The following is a 22,017-nucleotide window of genomic DNA, read 5'->3' on the forward strand; positions in this document are numbered from 1 at the left end:
TAGCAGGTGAAAAACTCGTCTCCAGAGACCAGAGGAGGTACATTTTCTGCCTTGCCATCTTTCCACAACAGGAGCAATGTTTACATTTCCTCATGCAGCACTCTAATGTATTCTTCTCTCACTCTCCAGAGGCAAGGAGGGAAGTATTTGAGGCTTTATCTTATTTTATTTTGTTTTTTAGCTAGTGGCACCAAGCACTTGGGATCTGAGGGTTGTGATGTCTCTTCTCACTTGGTATTAAAAAAAAAAAAATAAGAGCTCCTGTGTTTGCATTCGATCAGAACGGCTCAGCTTGGTGGCCGATTAGGCAGGATAGAAGCAGCAACATTCTCCCCCCAGAAATGAGGCTTCTTGGTTAATGTAGTGGAAGCTAATAGATGCGGGTAGCAACATAATTTGTATTAAATCGAAGAGATCAGCTCTGCTGAAGAGTCTCAGGGTGACAGCAAGCCCTAAGAGTAATAATGGGACCTGACACTTTACGTGCCCACAATGGATTTAAATAGTCTTTCAGTTCTACTGTATATTTACCTGAAATTGAGTGTGGGCTTTCCCTTTTGATGCAAAAGAAATGTAAATATTGTAACCTGTGGGCTTCAGCTATTTTTCATTGTGGTGACATAAACCCTCTATGCTCTCGTCGCTTTGAAAAGCAAACATGTCTTTCTTCAGACAGAGGCCTCATTGTCACAAGGCAGTCATCGAGAAAAGACTGAGCGGGAAGCCTGGATTGTTATGTGATTTGTTCATTTAACATGCATAAAATTGTTGCCACTTCCTCCAGCCTCAAATAGCTCATTTATTCTAATTCTGTGAGAAGGTGAGAAAGATCAAAAGGGAAAGACAGATAAATAAATCTTGAACCTGCCATCGTCCTTAGAAAGAAGTTGAAAAATCGTGTACCAGAGAAAGCCACAAAGAAGGCAACAAATAAAATCAATTTGCATACATCCCAGGGCTGGCCGGGGTGGGGGTGGGGGCTGGGAGGATTAATTAGTTAATGTTTGGCAAGCTGCACCCAGAAGACAAGCTATGCAGAGGTGCTATTGTCACTTATTTCTGTTATTAATTAACAGTGTGATTGCCAAAAAACACCAGTAAGCCTCACAGTGTGCTTTTTCATTTCTTAATGCCGTGTGCGATGTCTGTTACAGGAGTGATTCGGGAAAGTTACCTCAAAAGCAACGACCAGCTCGTTCCTGTCACCCTCTTGGCCATTGCAGTCATTCTGGCTTTTGTCATGGGAGCCGTCTTCTCCGGCATCATCGTGTATTGCGTGTGTGATCACCGGCGCAAAGACGTGGCGGTAGTACAGCGCAAGGACAAAGAGCTCACCCACTCGCGTCGGGGATCTATGAGCAGTGTCACTAAACTCAGTGGTCTCTTTGGGGACACCCAGTCCAAAGACCCAAAGCCCGAAGCCATCCTCACGCCCCTCATGCACAACGGCAAGCTGGCCACCCCTGGCGGCAACACGGCTAAGATGCTCATCAAGGCTGACCAGCACCACCTGGACCTCACCGCTCTGCCCACGCCAGAGTCCACCCCGACGCTGCAACAGAAGCGGAAACCCAACCGTGGCAGTCGCGAGTGGGAGAGGAACCAGAACCTCATCAATGCCTGCACCAAGGACATGCCCCCTATGAGCTCTCCTGTGATTCCCACAGACCTGCCCCTTCGGGCCTCCCCAAGCCACATCCCCAGCGTGGTAGTCCTGCCCATCACTCAGCAGGGTTACCAGCATGAGTATGTAGATCAGCCCAAAATGAGCGACGTGGTGGCTCAGATGGCACTAGAGGACCAGGGTGCCACCCTGGAGTATAAGACCATCAAAGAGCATCTAAGCAGCAAGAGTCCCAACCATGGGGTGAACCTTGTGGAGAACCTGGATAGCCTGCCCCCCAAAGTTCCACAGCGCGAGGCCTCCCTAGGTCCTCCGGGAGCCTCACTGTCGCAGACCGGCCTGAGCAAGCGGCTGGAAATGCAACACTCCTCCTCCTACGGGCTTGAATATAAGAGGAGCTACCCCACGAACTCGCTCACGAGAAGCCACCAGGCCACCACTCTCAAAAGAAACAATACTAACTCCTCCAATTCCTCCCACCTCTCCAGGAACCAGAGCTTTGGCCGGGGAGACAACCCGCCTCCCGCTCCGCAGCGGGTGGACTCTATCCAGGTGCACAGCTCCCAGCCCTCTGGCCAGGCGGTGACTGTTTCGAGGCAGCCCAGCCTCAATGCCTACAACTCACTGACGAGGTCGGGGCTGAAGCGCACCCCCTCGCTAAAGCCAGATGTACCCCCCAAACCTTCCTTTGCTCCCCTTTCCACATCCCTGAAGCCCAATGATGCGTGTACATAATCCCAGGGGTTGGGGGCCAGGAGTTGAAGCATCAGACGAGGCGAGGCACCCACCCAGCTCAGCAAGGTCTCCACTGCCTCGAGTATCCACCCGACCAAGATGGCCCTAGAGGAGCTGAGGACGCTGGGTCCTCCTCTCTGGGACAGGGATACTCTCAAAAATCGGGCCATGTGGTTTTGTGAAGGTTTAGCAACAGTCACCTCCATCCTTTTTCCTTCACGCGCCTCCACGTCGTACAGCAGGTCGGACTCACAAAAAAAAAAAAAAAGACTTCAGTATCATCACAAACATGAGCCAAAAGCACATCCCCACCCCATGCCCACATGAACACACCACACGCACAGGCCACACTCACATGCGTGCACTACACACACATACACACACACACACATAAAATGGTAAACAGTAACTACAGCATTTTGTCCGTGACTGCACAGGACATTACCAAACTTGGCTAAGCGTTCAAACATTTTTTTTTTAAATCATGAAAATGAAAAAAAGCAAAAAAATAAATAAATAAATAAAAATAAAGAATTCATTGATAATTCTAACTCAGACTTTTAACAATGGCAGAAGTTTACTATGCGCAGATACTGTGAAATGCCCACCAGTGTTACAGCTTTGTTCTAGCAGGTAAATGCCACGTTGGGCAACGATGTCATAGATTTCTGCTCCTCTTCGCTTTTAATGAATAACGTGACCGTTAACGCAAGTAACTCTTATTTATTGTTCACCCTTTTCTTTTTCCTTAAGGAAAAGACTCTTCCAAGTACCACCGTATGAACAGCTCTGCAGAAGCCCGTGGGAAGTTAAACTATTTAACGTGAAATCCATTAACTGGAATAATTGAGTTCCTTTATTTTTACAATAAATTCACTGAGCAAATAAGTTGGAGCTGGAATTCTGAGCTTTCTGTTTGGACTATCGGGTCAGTAGCTAAAGGAAAAGTGCTAAAAGAGGATATTTATCTAAATCTCCCAGTTAATTTGTCACTTGGGTTTCTAGCCAAGAAAAAAAATGTTTAAAAATCCTTCCAGATCCTAGCTTCCAACCAGGACAGAAATGTTTAGAATGGCGCCCCTGCCCCATTGCCGCAAACATGGCTTTGTCTAAAAATTCCCACTGTCATGAAGGCACCAGCTTGTGAAAAACCCCTCATCTCATTTCACCTTGCATGTGAGACAGCAAACAAAAATCCACAAACTGTGTGAACTAATTAATATGCTGGCTGCTACCGTGCATAAATTAATGATTTGATCACACCGGTGTTTCATGGGGTTACATCTGTGAATAGCCTGTTTTCCACATGTAAATTTGTGCCTTACACCCTGAGTTGTACACACTTGTAAACTGTTGTTGTGATCAACTTTCTTTTCCTACTTGAAATAAATGCAGATATTTATTTAAACCCCGCCCTCCACTCAGCCCTCTGGAAGATTGGAGTCAAGCAAATGGGAAAAGAATTCAGTAGGGATAGTCGCAATGCCGAAGGCTGGGTGACACCCTTTAATTCACACTGCCTTCAGTCGAGCCAACTCCAACCACTGTTTGGCTATGTTGCAGAGCATGGACACCACCACCACCACCACTCAAGTGTTGTGAGTGGAAAAGCCCCTTTCCCAGAGCTCTCTGCTCCCCTTTATAATCCCAGATCATTTCAATATGGTGACATCCTCCTGAGCCAGGAGAGAAGGGACTAATGTCCCAGCCCTCATTTCTGCTGTGTCCACTAACTGGAGAATTTGCTGTGGTGGTTGGGCAGGCAACTGGGAGGAAGTCTCCAAGCTGTGCCTTCAGCACTCCCATGCAATGCACAGAGAATCAACAATGAAATAGACCAGGCAGGCAGGTCCCTGCTGTGATTAATGGGTACCCCCATATACAAAGCAAACTACAACGGATGCTGCAAAATCCATTTGAGGGGGGGCAAAAGGTGTTTTGGGTTTGTTTTTGTTTCTGTTTTTAAATTCCTTTATCTGTTTGTTGTTTGTAGAAGGTTGGGAGGAGGTAGTGTGCGTGTTTTTTTCCCCCTCCTCTCCTTGGGTTTCATTTGCTAAAGCACACAGAAGGAAACTTTGTTTACTCTATCATGAACAAAAAAAAAATTGTCTGCACACTGTAAGCCCTGAACATTGTTTTCATATAAACAGTTTATTTGGTGGTCTCTTTGTCTCTTTCTTTTTCCAGTTTGATCTGGATTTAGTTTTGTCTTAAAAATAAAAAATAAAAAAGCTTTCAGAAACAACAAAAGATTGCCTAGGACAGATTTGAATTGGTTAGTTACTACGTTGTATCCACCGTCAGAGCAGTCCCGGAGAGCCCCTGGTGTACAGCTGAGCACATGTGCACAGCCCTTTGTTCTGAGGGCTTCCTGCAGATCAGCTAGGCTGTTTGAGATACCTAAGAAATCTTTAGGTTTTTCCTTTGCTTTTTAGTTGAGCTATTGCTCACGGCCTGTAACCACTGTGCCCTGGAACCATGAAGACTTTTCTAGAGACAGATGCTGTTTTCTCCCTTTCCTTTTCTTCACAAATGCAAAATTTTTTAAAGGTGGTGGGTATCAGTCACCCTGATACCTTCTCTTTGTGTTTGACATCCAAGATTATCACCCCAATCTCGCACCCGTGTTAATGGGTGTCATTGCCTCAGCTGTGTTAAGGAGACCTGTGTCAAAACCCGCCTCCCTGCATCCTACTGGCCGGTTACTTTCAGTGTTAACCCCACAGTGTGCTGAGCTGCTCTTCTGCGTTTATGTGCCCCCTCTCCATTTCTGCCCTCATCTTGTGTGGGGTGACTGTCCACAAACCTGAGCGTGCCTTTGCTTTCCACCTTGGCTTGACACTGTAGATGCAAAAAACTCAGACGTACATTGGTTGTAAAGTTGTAAAAAAAATAAAAGTTGTGATGTCACCAATTTTCCTTCCGGCTCCACACATGCTAACATCTGATTCACAGTTTAATGTATGTTGTAAAAAAAAAAGAAAAGAAAGAAAGAAAGAGAGAAAGAGAGAAATGAGAAGGAAAAGGAAGAAGAAAGAAAAATCGAGGAAAGGGCTCATCATTACTGAAGAGTAATAAAAACCAGGCTGTTCTACGTTATCTTTTGTGTCCTGAATGCTTTTGTTTATGTCTTCAATTTTCCTTTTTTAGCCACTCTCCTGCCCCTTGCCCTTTTAGCATATGACTCTGTTTCTTCTCCCTCTATCTGGTTTCCACATTATAAACAACCAGATAGTTAGACGTATTTGTTTGCAGTACCCTCACCCCTGCTCCCTCCACCCAACGTATTGATGTGTTTTCTGTGCCTGCACCCAGCCTGGAGCAGGGTTTCTGCAGAAGCCTCTGTAATTAAAAAGCAGAACACGCGTTGACTCCCTCTATTCATTTCATGTGCTTTCTTTTTATGGGCTTGTTCATCATCAAACATTTATGGTCGGCTTGATAGTTTAAGAGATCAAGGCTAGGATTTTAGTATGGAGAGGTCCACTAAAAATAGATCCTTGTGCAGATGTGACTTCAGCCTTCTTACATATTGATAAGGTGGAGGGGCTGGGAATGCTCCCTGCTAGCATCTCTTTCTTGTCACTGGGAAGATGGTTGAGGTTATATTGGGATGGAGAGGTTTTTTTTTTTTTTTCCAAGATAGCATTATGAAATGCTAATGTCAGGCTTTCCTCTCTGGAGACTTTTTAAAAAACAATTATTTAAACAAGTCTTTGGCTAAGGTATTTTACTTGTGACCTTTAGTAGTGAAAACATGTTGTAAGCCAGTTTGTGAGCGAGAAGCTACAGGGTGGGCCTCAGTTCACATCCAGAGTGGTGTCTTGATCTGGCCCTGACATCTTTTCATAAATCACTTCTAAATGTGTTTGGGTTTTTTTTTTAATGCACACTTGTATTAGTGCATAGTTGTCGTATCTAGTGAGTATCATAGTGATATTCATATCATAAGCATATCATGAAATAGGTCGCATTCACTAGTTGTATTTCTTGAAGTCCATCCATACTGCCAACACATTAGCTGCAGTGTTGACTCTTTTCTGCCTCCTCATTTGCATAGAGAGATTAACATAGATTCTTTAATCTCCAAAGGTAAGGATCAAGTACTGAACAAATTCCCCAGAACCTAGGTCATCACATGACCACCTTTGAGCTGGTCCTGAAAGGAGGCATTCTCTGGCCAGCCAGCTCAGAAAGGGGCTAGCTTACCACAGAGGCAGCATGGGGTCCATCTGGGAAAGAAAATTTTGGTTTGCTTTGAGCAGGGCTTTTGAGAACTGAGAACCGGAGCCCTCCCTGCTTGAAGAATGGGCAGCACACAGGTATCCAGGCTTTTAGAAAGCTACCTGACAGCAGTGTGGAAAATAGTGGGCTCCAGGGCAGAGGTGCAGGCATTGGGGACCGTGTCGAGTTACAGGCGCCACTGATAGGAGCAAGGTAAGAGCAACACTCACACTCAGAAATTGTCCTTCCAAAGCAGGCAAAAGTGTTCTTTTTTTTTTTTTTTTAATTTTTAATCTGTTAAAAGCTTCCTTCTTACATGATGGGCAAGCTTATCCTGCCCAGTTGTCCCCAAGTGTCCTCTCATAAAACTGCAAGGATGGCCCACAGCTGGTTCATTAGAAAAAAAAATGGAGGAAGATGGGACAGAGGGAAGGATTTGTGAGTGACCCCAAAGCTGATAGAGAACAGCTGCATAGAACACTAGCCCATCATCTCTTGCCCCACCCCCACCTCCGTTCACTCAGAGCGGCAGAGCAACATTTGATAGAAAGATCTGATGCCAGCCAGGATCCAGCACTCAGGGAGGCAGAGGCAGGTGAATCGCTGTGAGTTCAAGGGTTCAAGGCCAGCCTGGTCTACAAAGCGAGTCTAGGACAGCCAAGCCTACACAGAGAAACCCCATCTCGAAAAACAAGGAAAGAGAAAGAGGGAGGGATGACCTGATGCCCTCCCTCAATGGCATCGCAACCCCAGTCCTTCACAAGCTAAGCATATGGAAAGCTTTCCTTCTGCCAAGGCCAGGGGTGGGCAGGTTTGAAGTAAGCCATCCTTCCAGGACAACCTTATATTTATCTGGTGCCATCGGCTGCTATCTTGCAAGGAGGCAACGGAGGCCAAACAGGTGTAGCAAGTATTTTAGCTGGAGCCCCAGGGATGCCCTCACTTAGATTGGGAAGAAAAAAAAAACACCTCAGACAACCCAATTTTTAATTGCTGTGTTTGCTTGCTTGGGTGCTTGTTAACAAGACTGGAGGTTTCTGTAGGCTGTCTTTAAACTGGTGCCTAAGGAGTCACTGCCCTCACACAGATGCCAGAGCGGACATGTTGGACCTGACTTCTTTCCTTAAGCTCCATGTCAGGTAAACACAGCCTTGCCATTTGGCAGAAGTCAATCAAGATGCCCTGAGCCTCAGTGCATGAGTTTTGCTGTCTGAACAAAGGCTCTTTCAAAACAAAGTCATTCAGCAAGTGAAAGTGTCAGAAAGGCAGCTCTGATTTCATACACTGGTCCATTTGGCTGGCGGGAAAAGGACAGGAGAAATTTAAAAGAAGCCCATAGAAATGAAGTAATGTGGTTAAGAACATAATCCTTTCCCTGGCTCAGCCCTGTGACAGCTGGGCATTTGGACCAGCAGCCCTCAGAAACCCCATCTCACGCTTGTCTTAAAACCAGGTGGTGACGTAGCTCCCGTACAGAGGCAAGATGGAAGGGCTCACATTTATTGATCGGGACTACCAGACAGATGGGGATCTTCAATATTCCATTTAGAGTATTGTCTATCCCCTGAGATGGGGGAAGTTGACCTCGACGGTGGGTTAGGGCTGAATTGATGCGCATTAAATGTGGCTGGGCAGAAAAACTGTGCAGATGTCCTGGCAGTAATGGAAATGAAATTTGAGCAAATCCAGGGAGGCAGCTGATTTGCAGGGGGTTTTCCCAACCCCCTCAGAAAACATGCATCAGCATGTACACACAAAGAAATCTTATGCTGTGGCTTTTTTCTTGAACCAAACCTGTCACAGAGGTCAGAACCGCAGGACGGGTGTCTTCTGAAGGGAATCACTTCAGATGTGCTTTCTCCTCTTTTCTTGGTTAACCTGAGTTCAACCTGAGCACTTTTTTGGGGGGGGGGGGCGGGGGAGTTGTAGTGAACGACAAATTCAGAATTGTGAACAGAGGAGGTTGACGAGGAGCTTTCTGTAGGTCCCTTACACTGCCAGAGGTGGCTAACAACTTCTTCAGTCTTCTTAATCACCTTCAGAAGGAAGACTCTCCTGGGATTCATTAGCGTCATCCCCAAGGCAAGGCCTCATCCTGCTAGCCCTCTGTAATACTGGTCCAAATAAGGGAAGCTAATGAAAGGGAAAGTAGGTAACCATGAAATCAGAAGCGGTTTGCATTGGTGGTTTCCAACAACAGCAATAAAAGCAGACGAAGGTGACCTTGAACATGATACTACACACAGGGAAACCAACTGCAAAGACATTCGGGCCGGGGTTCCTGGCTTCCTTCCTATAAGGACAAGGATGACAACTCAGCCAGGAGCAGATCGCTTCTTGGGTGTCATGACAACTGTCTGTGCATGTGTAAGGGAGGTGAGAAATTGGGCTGCTCTCAACAAAATCTTGTGCCCACTCTCTGATGTGGACACTGAATGTTTGGCATAGCTAGTAGTGTCCTGTCAGTGAAAAAATGTGGATTTTAATAGTAAGGCTAGTAATTTTTTATAAATAAATAAATAAATAGTGCAATGATCCCACCATCCAGAGAGGGTCATGCTTTCCAATTACCGAAAACCATGATATGCGTTTTTAGCATATTGTATTCTGCAAGCATCACCTTGTTCATGACATCCCTTCATCTTCAGTGTGATGGACAGTAAGGACATGATCATCCCTATTTTACAGAAATTGGAATTCGGGGAGGGACCTCTTAGGACAGCACTTAGCATGGAAATGCAGTCATGTTTCACAGACCTATGTGTTGACATCATCCCTGCAGCTCTCTCGGGGACACCTCAGGTTACACAATTACTCGGCTTCACTGAAGGGAAGAGACTCCTCCAGTGTTTCCCAAGAGAGATGATCGCAACAATAAAGTCCCCAAAATAAGGGCTAAGCACACACGGTCTATTTTAAGGCCATTGTGCTCTAATATTTTTCCATAATTAAAGATTATGACTCTTGTGTCCTATGTCTGTAGAGTCCCAGGGCCAGCCATGTAAGAGCTATCAACAAAGCGGGGACAGAGGGAGCTAGAGGCAAACATGGCTGCCCTTATGAGGGTGGACCCCGCCACTTCAGACATGGTGATAACCTACCTCTGAGCAAGAGAGAGGACAAAAGGCTCAGCCTTGGCAGCTGCTTCCTCCTATCTCTGCCACACAGGTCACAAAAGAAGTTTCAGAAGTTTATAAGAACGCAGGCTGTATGAAGAACAGACATAAAACCAAGAACAAACAAAACAAAAAAAATCCTACATGGGACAGCTTGGAGAATTTTCCCAACCTTCTTCTTACAAAGGACAGAGGTCATTAGAAAAAGAAAAGTATGGAAGAAATGTCCACTGTTGTCTCTCTGTCCCCAAAGGATGATTTGAAGTCAACACCTGTTCACTACCTCACATTTCCCTCCTTATTCATTCCCCAAGTTCTGGGCTGTAACAGCCATAGACTAGACCTCCTGGAGTAAACAAGCTAAAGCAACGTGCTCTACGAGAGAGACTATGCTGTCCTCTCTGTTGTCTTGGGGCTACTCAGCAGGCTGGACTTGTGCACAGCACGATGAGGAAGCTGAACTCCTCCAGCCCTGGGCAGATGACCTAAGATCCTGCTGACAGGAAGATGAGGGTGGACATTCCTCAGATCCCTCTGTTTTCTTTATTCTGATTGTTCTGTTTCGTTTGCTTCCTTGTTAGACAATTAAAGGCCTGTTTCCAATCTATGTAGGCTTTCCTCTATGCACAAATGTGCTTTGTGGTAAATAAGGAGCCTTGATTGCGATCAACTACACCTACAGTAACTGGGCATAAAACATGTATGTAATCCCATCTGCACTGCAATACTGTTTACTTAATTATGCACTCATTAAGGGTAACAACTGTGGAAGCAATTAACTTTTCCTGATCCAAAGGGTCAGAGTCAATAGCCAGTTAACTTTAAAGAGGAAGTTACAGATTTCAAAGTGTAGATTGTCATTGCTGAATGCCTGACTCCTCCTTTCTTAGAGATGTGTGTGTGTGTGTGTGTGTGTGAGAGAGAGAGAGAGAGAGAGAGAGAGAGAGAGAGAGAGAGAGAGACAGAGACAGAGACAGAGACAGAGAGACAGAGACAGAGACAGACAGAGACAGAGACAGAGACAGAGACAGAGACAGAGACAGAGGCAGAGAGACAGAGAGACAGAGAGACAGAGAATCAGAGACAGACAGGATACACAGAGAAATTGTCTGTTGAAGGTTGGTGTATGTGTCAGCTGATTTGAATTCTTATTGGTGTTTAATTTTACTTAAGAACCAAAGATTTATTCTCTTCTCTTTCTAGGGTAAAGAGAAAGCCTGTGATCACATTTCTTACTTCAGGAGAAAAGATAATGTGTTAGACATATATGTATGAATAGAAACACGTATATAGTCATATTTCCTGACTATGTAATTTAAACAGTGTAAGTCAGTAGGGAAGGGCGGTAATTGCAGCCAAAGTAAGCGAGGTGAAAATTACTAGGTGCTGGAGCATCTGCATCTCATTTTAATTAGGTGACTATAATAGGGAGATCAAAAACTTTTCCTTGTCACTCAATCTTTCTAATAGAGAAGCCAAAGGGATCATTTTGTCCCCGGGAAAGTTACCCAAAAACAATTCTCTCTCGCCTTACCTGGCTAGGGCAAAGGATGGATCTGGGCCCAGGAACACAGTACAGTGTGTGTGTGTTTGTGTGTGTGTGTGTGTGTGTGTGTGTGTGTGTGCATTTGTTTGTATATGTGTATGTACCTTTATGTGTATGCATGTGTGTATATATGTGAATGTATGTATGGGGGGGCAGGGAGTACTGTGAGAAAGAAATGTTCTAAGACTGACCCACAAAGGCTAAGAACAATCATTCTTAACTCAGCAGCTTGGCAGTTTCCCTTCACAGGTTAAGATACCTGAGAAGAGAGCTGGACCTGCTCTCTGTGGGTCACTGTTTGAGACAATAGTCCAGATTTCTGCCCTGTTCTTTTCCTCACCTGAAAAATAGACTTAGTGACACCTCCTTGTCCACCCTAGAGGAGTGTGCAGAAGTCAAATCAGGTGAAGGTTTAAAGCACTTGAAACACTCCAAACTCTATTCTGTCTCCATTTTCCGCTGTGGTTAACAAAATGAGAATCCCAGCCCTTAGAGTCTCCATCTTGCTGATAATGAGTGTCTGTCTGTCTGTCTGTCTGTCTGTCTGTCTGTCTGTCTGTCTGTCTGTCTCTCTTTCTCTCTCTCTCCCACCCCCACCCCACTCACTCCAGCCTCTTCTTATCTCAAAGCAAAGTCAACCAGCGGTACATGGCTAAGCAAGCCTTGCTATCCTGCCTAGAAGACTAAAAACATTCTGTTTCCGTCTCACTGTTGTAGCATACCTACCATGTGATGCCCATATCGTGGTCTAGGGTCAGAAGTTCTTCAGTGTTATGTTAAGTGAAATAAATTAACAAAGAGTGTCTACATAGTCTTTCTAGTATGTGGACTATACACAAAGTTGGCTCACAGGAACAGAGGACACGGTGATAGTTGCTAGGAACTAGGGTAGAGCAGAAATAGACAAATGTGGATCAAAGGGTACAAACTTGTTATCAAATGAACAAGTGATGGGGATTTAATGTTCAGCATGGGCATGATAGATATGTTAATTAATTTGACTGTGGCAATCACTACTCTAGGTATATGCATATACATCCAACAGTCATATTGGATTTCAAATAATCATACACTGGACATAATTTCAATTTTTATCAATTAAACATTTTAAATGAAATCTTTAATTAAAAAATGAAGAATGGATATTGTGAGAAGTCACCCATCTGTCACAATTTATATATGTGCAAAGTCATACAAATCTTACTGTACATTGTGAAGATACAGTATCTAACCAGGACACACAGTGCACAGGCACTTAGGCGCCTGTCCCCAGCAAGCCTTCCCTGGTCTCCTCGGCTGAGGTGTGCTCCTGACTCTCAGAGTACCCCCTCCCCCCACTATAAATTTTTACTGCCCATCATAAAGCTTTGCTCACCCTTGTGCTATAAGCATACTAAGACCAATAATTTTCTGTTTCCCACTTTTATATGCCCAAAGTCTACACTGAGCCTAGCGAGTTGTAGGTGCTTAGTAATCATTGCTAAATGGTGCGTTCACTAACAGACAGTTAGGATTGGGTCTCCATGTACCCCAGGGACAACATTGCTGCTAGTGCTCACTATAGATGTAATGGTACTTGATGTATAAATGGCACACTCACTGCTCGCACACTGGCCTAGGTGTTTTCTGGATAGTAGGGTATTTGATCCTCACAAGAATCTTATCAGGCCTGGCTGCCTTGCCTGGCCTCAGTGGAGGAGGAAAAGCTCAGTCTTGATGTGACCTGATGTGCTGGGGGCAGGAGGGGATGGGGGGAGGGGCACACTCCATTTCTGAGGACAAGGGGGGGGGGGATAGGAGGGAATAAGGCAAGAGGGAGGAACCAGGAGGAGAGCAGGGAAGGAGCTATGATCAAAATATAAAGTGAACAGATATATTAAAAATAAATTTTAAAAAAAAGAAAGTTGTAAAATTTTATCTACCCAAGGCAGAATTGCAAATGTCCTTTCTTTTATGTTTATGTATCTCTTTGCTAATATTGCCACAATAAACCAAAATAAATGATGGCATTAAAAAATTCTATCAGGTAGGTAGTCCATGTTATTTCCATTTGACACATAAACTCATAGAAGAGAAACACAAAGGATTTCCTCATACACACCAAGCTAGTAATTACTGGATGGGGAGTGTGCATTCGGGTGACCCTGTAACGGAGGCTTTCAGTCATCAAGTCTCATTAGGTGGCATGGGGACCCTTTTAAACATGATCAAGAGTGACTAGCAGAAACCAAGAGACAGCCTACACTGTAGGAACCAGTGATTAACAAGGCAAGGGAGGGGAGTCAGACTAAGCCCTCAGCAGCTCTCTTCCCTCAGCAGCTCTCTTCCCTCAGCAGCTCTCTTCCGAAGGTACACCGTAGCAACGCCGCGCAGCCGATCCTGCAGCGAGTCCATATGTGTACACCCACGTCAGTCCTGCTCAGATGTGCATGCCGATTTTCAAAGGGCTTTAGCATCTGAGATAAAGTAAGCAGTTGAAATTTCGCATGCTTCCAACACAACAAACAAAACCGCCTAGTATCCTCACACTCAACCCTCACTACTACATCCCCACCTCAGTGCGCGTTAAGGTCCAAAGTCACTCACAAAAAAAAAAAAAAAAGAAAGAAAGAAAGAAAGAAAGAAAATAACAAGAGAATGTGTGCATTAGTGGAATCTGAATCTGAGTTGACCCATGATGGCAGAGCAGGTATCTGAGAAGGGGAGCGGGGGAGGGGGAGGATTCTGACCAGAGTGACACAGCAGGCACATAAGCATATCATTTGTGGGGACCAAATGTGTGCTTACAGATCTTAGCTGAGAATAAGAGAAAGGAGTGGGGACTGAGAGACGGAGTTTGTTAACACTCTGCTGTGTAAGTAATGATAAGAACCTCCTAAAACCACCTTAGGAGGTGATTTTAAAAGCAGCTCGGGCATATTTCAGAGACGAGGGGTAGACTTGTAATTTGGAAGGGGGAAAGACAACAAGATTTGATTTCACGGGAGCTCCAGCAAAAGGAGCATAATCTTATCCGTTTCTAGCAAATACAATCTGAACCATTCAACCTCCCATAAAGGTGTATCGCCTTCACTGGAGCAAACTGCAGATTAAGCTTTTTTTTTTTTTTTTTAATGCTGTTCAAATTGCCTGTGAAGCAACCTTTCATGAGATATGATGGCTCAAACAATTTTGCAAAGAGCAGAAGACAAAGAATACATTTTTACACCGAACTGGTTTCCTAGGAAACACAGAAAAATGTAATACCATATCTCCTAGAGGTGGTTCAAGGCCCAGGGCTCCTCTTAATTTTTTTTTTTCAGCAGTGTTTAACATCTGCCTTTTCCTCTCTCCGCAGAGGGAAGCTGGATGGCCCGAGTAAACTCATCTAGAGGCCCAGGTGTCCTTTCATCAATTGACTGCCCGTTCTACACAAACGGAGTAGATGTGAGCCTCCATTGCTCTCTGAAGCAATTGGAAGTAGAAAATTAAGAAAAATGCATAGCATTTTGCTCTTCCGTTAAAAAAAAAATCCTCAAACCTCAACTAAGAAACTAAGGTGGAAAAAGTCAACTCACTCTTGAAAAGAATCACGTCTAAATTAATCTGCCTCCAGGTCTCTAAATACCATTTATTTAAATTTTATTTTTGCTTTGGCTCTTCATCCAGCCCTGTGATGTGCGGGCATATGTAGGCTGACAAGGACGAGCCTGAATTAGCAGGCTTATGCATTTTTCAAGTTCACGTGCAAAAGGTAGAGGTGGCAGAGAAGCTTGGGATGCAGGCTAGGAGAACCTTTTAACAAGCAAGATATTAGAAATGGCACCTCTGGTGGTCCTGATGTCCTCCACCCTAACAAAGGGATATTGTAAGAAGCCTGTGGGAACATCTGGGCTGTGTGGGAAGGAGTTAAATTTGATTTTAAAATAAATAGGGAATCAAAATTTCAAGTTTCACTTATTCAAAAATTTGGGATGAAAAGCAAAATGTTTTTAAGAGGTTTTGGGACTTTGTGGAGAGTGAGTAAAGGATGGGGAGGACGTAGCTTCATAGCAGCCCTTGTTCTGTGGGCTTCCATGTCATCTGCCCTGAGACTCAGAGAAGACACCTGATACAGGGGATGGGTAGGGACAGTAGGTGCTCACCTGTGTGTGCGAGTGTTAATGTGGTGTGTGTGTGTGTGCGCGTGAGAGAATGAGAGAGAGTGAGTGTGTATGTGCACATATGTGTGAGATATGTGTGACTGTGTGTCTATGCGTATGTGTGTGAGCTGTGTGCATGAGTACGAGAGAGTTGTGTGTGAGTGTGTGCATATCAGAGAGTTGTAAATGTGTGTGCATGTGAAAGTGTATGTGTGGTGTGTGTGTGTGTGTGTGTGTGTGTGTGTGTGTGTGTAAAGTGCAACGTAGACGTCTAAGTCAGGTGTCCTCCTCTATCGCTCTCTATCCCTTCTTTTTTTTTTTTTTTTTTTTTTTTTTAGTGACAGTGTCAATCACTGAGCCCATTGCTCACAGATTGGCTGGAACAGCTGGTCAGCCAGCTCTGGGAATCCCCCAACCCTGGAGTTATGGGCGAGCTGCCACACCTGGCTTTTACACAGGTGCTGGGAATCTGAGCTCACGTCCTCAGCACTTTATCTAATGAGCCACCTCCTTAGCCCCTCCTACCCATCTTCCTTTCTGGGCAGTGTGTGTCTGCCTGAACAAGACACTGAGAAGAAGCAGCTTCCATTTGAAGACAACACCAGTTTCCTGCATGTGGGGCCTTAACAAGAGGGAACTGATACGGGAGCCATTCTAGTCATCAAGACACAGTTAGCCACCGCCTGTATAGATGCGACACCATGTGAGAACTTGTGCAGAACAAAGGAGGAGCCTTTCACAAAGCTAGGAACTCAGAAATGCCAAAGCCACAAAAGCTTGTTGACACACGCAATGCTTCCTAAGAGTTCCTGAAGCCCAGGCCCCTCCTAATGGACACAGCAACATGAGAAGAGACCCCAGTTCCCATCCCACGCGGCTTTACTGTGAGCTATATTGAATCTAAATGAAGATGCGGGGCTTCACCCAAAGATGGGACATTCCGTTTGAGAAGCAGCCTATGAAAAAGGCAGAGAAGGGGTGAGGCCATCCTCCCTGCTCTCCTCAGTCTGTAAAAGGGGCAGGGGTAGAGCTCAGAGACAGAAGCCATGCCCAGCGTGTACAGGATCCTGGCTATATGCACTCATGCTGAATAATCACACCCAATGCATGATTCCGCCCAGCTGGAAGCTGCTGTGCACCTGGAGATGCTACAACTCCTCTATTCCAGAGAAGAACTGGGGATAAGTGCAGTTTGAGGAGGAAAGTGCACAACTGGCCTGCAAGGCGGTGACACTGAAAGTGGCAATTTTTGTATGAGGCCTCTGTCTAAAGAGGCGGGGCTATAGTCAACCTTATTCAGCTGGATTATTTTAGGACATTGCCACTGCCTGATTCTCTCTAGTTGCAGGTCTGATGTCTCCATCCCCAAAAGGGTGTCCAAAGCGCAGTCCACCATGGACCAAACACTTAGCAGAGACTGGCCAGTGAGTGTCTTTCAGCCTTGGCTTTGCAGACTGGAGCCCTGGAGCTGGAGCTGGGGTTCTCTGGAGGGCTAGCAGCCTTCTAGCCTGGCCAGATCACAACTTACCTGCAGCCTCCACATGCACAGCTACTGCCTGCTCCCAGGTGCCACCCAAGGGCATAAGAGGAAGTATAGTTGGATGCTGAGGTTCATGTCACTTAAGTAGCTACGGAAAATCATGTACATTTTTCTGTTTCTAGTTCTTCATCTCAATGGGCCGTTCCAGGTGATCAAAGGCTACCCTCCTGGAATATTCACAAGGTCCAGGGATTCCAGAACATTCGGGTGTTTATCAGCTGTTCACAGCTGTTTGGCTGTGCACACAAACTCACTGAGCTTGCTCTAACATCCAGAGTTGGTGTGTACGGCCATTAGGTTGAATGACAGTACTTTAAGCAGTCTCTAGGACCCAAACATGTTTAAACAAGCATGACATTCTATATGGCTAACGTGACTCAATAGGCATTCCTTGTATTTTTTTTTTTTATGCTTTAATGGTAAAATTGAAATATATTTTCCCAGAATATCAGAAAAGCAGCTGTCAAGTGAGGGAGGAGGGAAATAACGCAGCACACAATTGTATTCACAGATGAGGAAACGTGGGGTGCTTGGGTGCAGCGGGTAGGAAATGGAGTTTTAATAATACAGAGTTCCCCTTGGCTAAGCCAGACTCTCCGTGTTTTGATGTTAGGATCACAAGGATTGTAGCAGAGTTCTAGCGGTCAAAACATACACACGTATTTTCCTGAAAATGACTGCTAGAAAAAATTTGAAATTGATTCATTTAGTCAGCAAACACGCCGCAGACCACGCTGCATGCGCTGTTCAAGGAGATGGGGAAAATGGACAAGTCAAAAGATGGACATGCCAAAACTCAAGTCCAAGTGGATTAAAGACCTCAACTTAAAACCAGAGACATTAACTCAGTTAGAGGAAAAAGTGGGGAAGAGCCTGGGACACATAGGCACAGGAAACAACTTCCTGAACAGTACACCCACAGCCCAGGCCTTAACGTCAATAATTAATAAATGGGACCTTATGAGGCTGAGAAGCTTCTGTAAGGCAGGAGACACTGTCAAGAGAACAAAGCGACAGCCTACTGACTGGGAAAAGATCTTCACCAACCCTTCATCTGACAAAGGTTTAATATCCAAAATATATAAAGAACTCAAGAAATTAAACACCACAAAACCAAACAACCCAATTGCAAAATGGGGCTTAGAACTAAACAGAGAATTCTCAACAGAGGAATATCAAATGGCTGAGAAACACTTAAAGGAATGCTCATCCTCGTTAGGCATCAGAGAAATGCAAATCAAAACGACACTGAGATTCCATCTTACACCCATCAGAATGGCTAAGATCAAAAACTCAAATGACACCACATGTTGGCGAGGATGTGGAGAGAGAGGAACACTCCTTCACTGCTGGTGGGAATGCAAACTAGTACAACCACTTTGGAAAGCTATCTGGCGTTTTCTCAGAAAAATGGGAATAGGGCTTCCTCAAGACCCAGCTATCCCACTCCTTGGAATATACCCAGAAAATGCCCTAACACACAACAGGGACATATGCTCAACCATGTTCATAGCTGCTTTATACACAATAGCCAGAACATGGAAACAGCCTAAATGTCCCTCAGTAGAAGAATGGACTAAGAAACTATGGTACATTTACACTATGGAGTATTACTCAGCTATTAAAAACGAGGAATTCCCGAAATTTGTGGACAAATGGATTGACCTAGAAATTATCATAATGAGTGAGTTCACCCAGAAGCAAAAAGAGACAAACGGTATATACTCACTTATATCAAAACACTAGTCCAAGGGATACGTCCCATGAAAAACCTTACTTACCAAGAAAGTGGGTCAGAGGAGAGGACATCCTATTGAGTCTTTAGGCGAGAGTAGCATGGAAGAATGGGGAAATAATAGGACCCACAGGGTCCTGGAAATCTACAAGAAGAACTTTATGACAGGCAGATCTGGGTCCTGGGGTCCTCCTCAAACTAAGGCACCAGCCAAGGAAAAATAGGTAGTAAACTTCGAACCCCTACCAAGACCTAGCCGACGAACATGATATTCTCCACTGTTGAGTGGAGAGTGAGATCTGATTCTCATGTGAACTCTGGTGCCCCTTTTTTGACCATGTCCCCTAGATGGGGAGGCCTGGTGGCACTCAGAAGAAGGATAGCAAGTTACCAAGAAGAGACTCGATAATCTTAGAGCATACATAGGGGGAAGAAGTCTCCCTCAATCACAGACATAGGGGAGGGGAGAAGGGGGGAAGTGGGAGGGAGGGAGGAATGGGAGGAAACAGGGGAAGGGCTAACAATCAAGATGTAATATGAATAAATTAATTAAAAAAAAAAGATGGACGTGCCACAGTAGGCTGTGCACTCGTGTGTGACTCACAGCAGAGCTGGAGGAGGGCTCCTCCTCCACACGCTGTGGGGCTGGAGGGAGCTTAAGAAAGCATCTCTGGGGGCTGGAGAGATGGCTCAGTGGTTAAGAGCCCTGCCTGCTCTTCCAAAAGACCCGGGTTCAATTCCCAGCTACCCACATGGCAGCTCACAACTGTCTGTAACTCTAAGATTCTGACACCCTCACACCAACACACATAAATTAAAATTGAATAAAATATTGAAAAAAAAAAAGAAAGAAGGAATCTCTGGGGCTCAGAAGACTCCTTAGCCAGTAAAACAATTGCCAAGCATGCGTGAGTACCCGAATCTGGATCCCCAGCCCTGATATAAAACGTCAAGTACAGTGGCACGCACATGTGGTCCCTGTACTAGGGAGGCAGAGTTGTTAAGATCTCAGAGTTTGCTGGGCCCATCTAGCCAAATTGGGGGACTCCTGGCTCAATGGGAGTACCAAGTTCCATCCCCAGAATTTACAGTGGAGGAGAGAATTAACTTCCCCAAAGTTCTCCTCTGACCTCCACACTAGCACCATGGCCCACACACGCCTGCATGATGCCCGCACCCTCCACTCTAATATTAAATTGAATTAAATAATTTAAAACTAAGGTGGAAAGTTATTGATGAAGGCACCTAGCACCAACCTCTGGCCTCCACCGACAGACACCAACATACATGTTGGTGCATACGACATACATGTGCATGCATACAAACACATACATACACCATAGGTACCCAAGGTGACTTGGAGGTCTTCCCAACTTGTACTTTAAAGGATGAGTAGGAATTATCTATGGAAATAGTATTTAGTTGGTGGCTATAATAGTGGATTTGTCTGTTGTTGTAATAAAATCCCTTGATACATGCAATTTAAGAGAGAAAAGGGTTATTTTGGTTCACTATCCAAGTAGTGCATTGTGCTGAGAAAGCCAAGGCGGCAGAGGCTTAAGTAATTGACCACATTGTGGCTGTAGTCGGGAAGAGCCTGGCGGATGCTCCTGCTCAGGATATGTGTGGCCTTGTTGGAGGAGGTATGTCCCTGGGGGTGAGCTTTTAGGTTTAGAAAGTTCATCCCAAAAGCACCTCCTTAGAGGAGTAGGCAGCGCACACCAGTCTCATAATCGGAATGTCAAAAGCCCATCCCCTTTCCAGCTAGGGCCCTTTCCCTCCCCGTCTCTCTTCACTCCATGCTTGTGTATCAGAGGTGAGCTCTCAGCTACTGCTCCAGCACCATGCCTGCCTGCATACTGTCATATTCCTCCCCTGATGCACCACGCCTGCCTCCATACTGTCATACTCCTCCCATGATGCACCATGCCTGCCTGCATACTGTCATATTCCTCCCATGATGCACCACGCCTGCCTCCATACTGTCATACTCCTCCCATGATGCACCACGCCTGCCTCCATACTGTCATGCTCCTCCCATGATGGCCATGCACCCTAGCCCTCTGGAACCAGGAGGCCCTAACTAAAGGCTTTCTCCTAGATGCTGCCTTGGTTAGGGTGTTTTGTCCCAGCAATAGAAAAGTAATCAAGACAGGAAATAGCACAATCTACTTGTAGGGCAAGTCATCCCACCTCAGCTGATCTAACTAGTCCCTCAGAGGTACGTGTTTCCTCCCTTCTAAACTGATTAGCAATCAAGAAAATACCACATAGACCAAGATAACTGAGGCGATTCCTTAATTGAGGTTCCTTCCTCCAAGATATGTCAGATGGCAACCAACATTAGCCTTCACGGGTGGCTTAGAGGTGTCCCCTAAGGAAGAGCAGAGGTGTCCCTTAAGAAAGCGAAAATCTAGGCCCTATGAATGTGTCTCCTGTAAGAAAAAATCTCAGAGAGATATGTTTTTCCAGATGTTACTATGATGTCAGCTCTATTCTGTCTCTATTTACACACATTTATTCTCTGAGCAACCTACACATGGACACACACACACACACACACACACACACACACACACACACACACACATGCTCCAGTCACTGCTGACAGTATGATGTACACCCTTACATTCTTTGTCTCTCACATGTCTCTCCACCAACCATATACTGTGAATGTATTATTTGTATTATCCAAATGCCCAAGACAATGGTAATATTATAGACCATAATATTAAAATATCATGAATATACAGCATTGTGCATTTGATCAACCAGGCTACAATATATAAAGTTTAACTTGTACTAACTTCATGGGTTTCTAAAGTTTAGGTTACTATGACAAAGGGTTGTGTATCTCAATAGTAATAGTTATTTCTTAAATATGTTCCTATAATTTACAGTAATATCAATAACAAGTAAAATTACTCTTCTCTCATCCTCATGTCCCCATGCAGGGCCTCCGTCCCTTCAAGTTTAGCTAGTCTTATGTGTGTGTGTCAGGGGGGGAAGGTTTGTCATTTTAGTTTTCATGTTCTTCAGTATTAATCAAGAAAAGCAAGTTTACATTAACTTTGGAAAACAAAGAATTTTCCCTCTTTATTTCTTCACTGACTTTCTTCATTCTTTTAACCTCAGTTTTATACAAGTTTGAAATCGTCACCTCTTCTGCATACACACAAGTTGTTCTAACCCTGTGTGTTATGGGAGTCTACTTCCCACTGGTTTGCAACACCAGTGTGGTGACTTTGACCTCTGTCCCCTCGGCTAAGCTACAACTCCCTTTTCCGAAATCCTCTTCTCTGTGTGATTCCAGGAAGAAACAGTTCAGGAAAAATCTGGAAGTTGGTCACGACACAGCTGTGCTTTGAAGGTCACG

General features: G+C 44.9%; 1 protein-coding gene across 3 annotated transcripts in view; it reads left to right on the forward strand.

Annotated features, from left to right (window-relative positions):
• The window catches only part of SEMA6A (semaphorin 6A), a 119,130-nt gene extending 113,873 nt beyond the window's left edge, over positions 1-5,257 (forward strand). For all 3 annotated transcript variants that reach the window (XM_084778250.1, XM_084778252.1, XM_084778251.1), the window contains one exon: positions 1,155-5,257. In XM_084778250.1, the coding sequence (XP_084634376.1) occupies positions 1,155-2,359 (1,205 nt within the window). In that variant the 3' untranslated portion in view covers positions 2,360-5,257. The remainder of the gene's footprint in view (positions 1-1,154) is intronic.
• The last annotated feature ends 16,760 nt before the right edge of the window (positions 5,258-22,017 follow it).

The sequence above is a fragment of the Acomys minous genome, assembly GCF_964271855.1.
Source record: "Acomys minous genome assembly, chromosome: 4".
NCBI classification, from domain to species: domain Eukaryota; kingdom Metazoa; phylum Chordata; class Mammalia; order Rodentia; family Muridae; genus Acomys; species Acomys minous.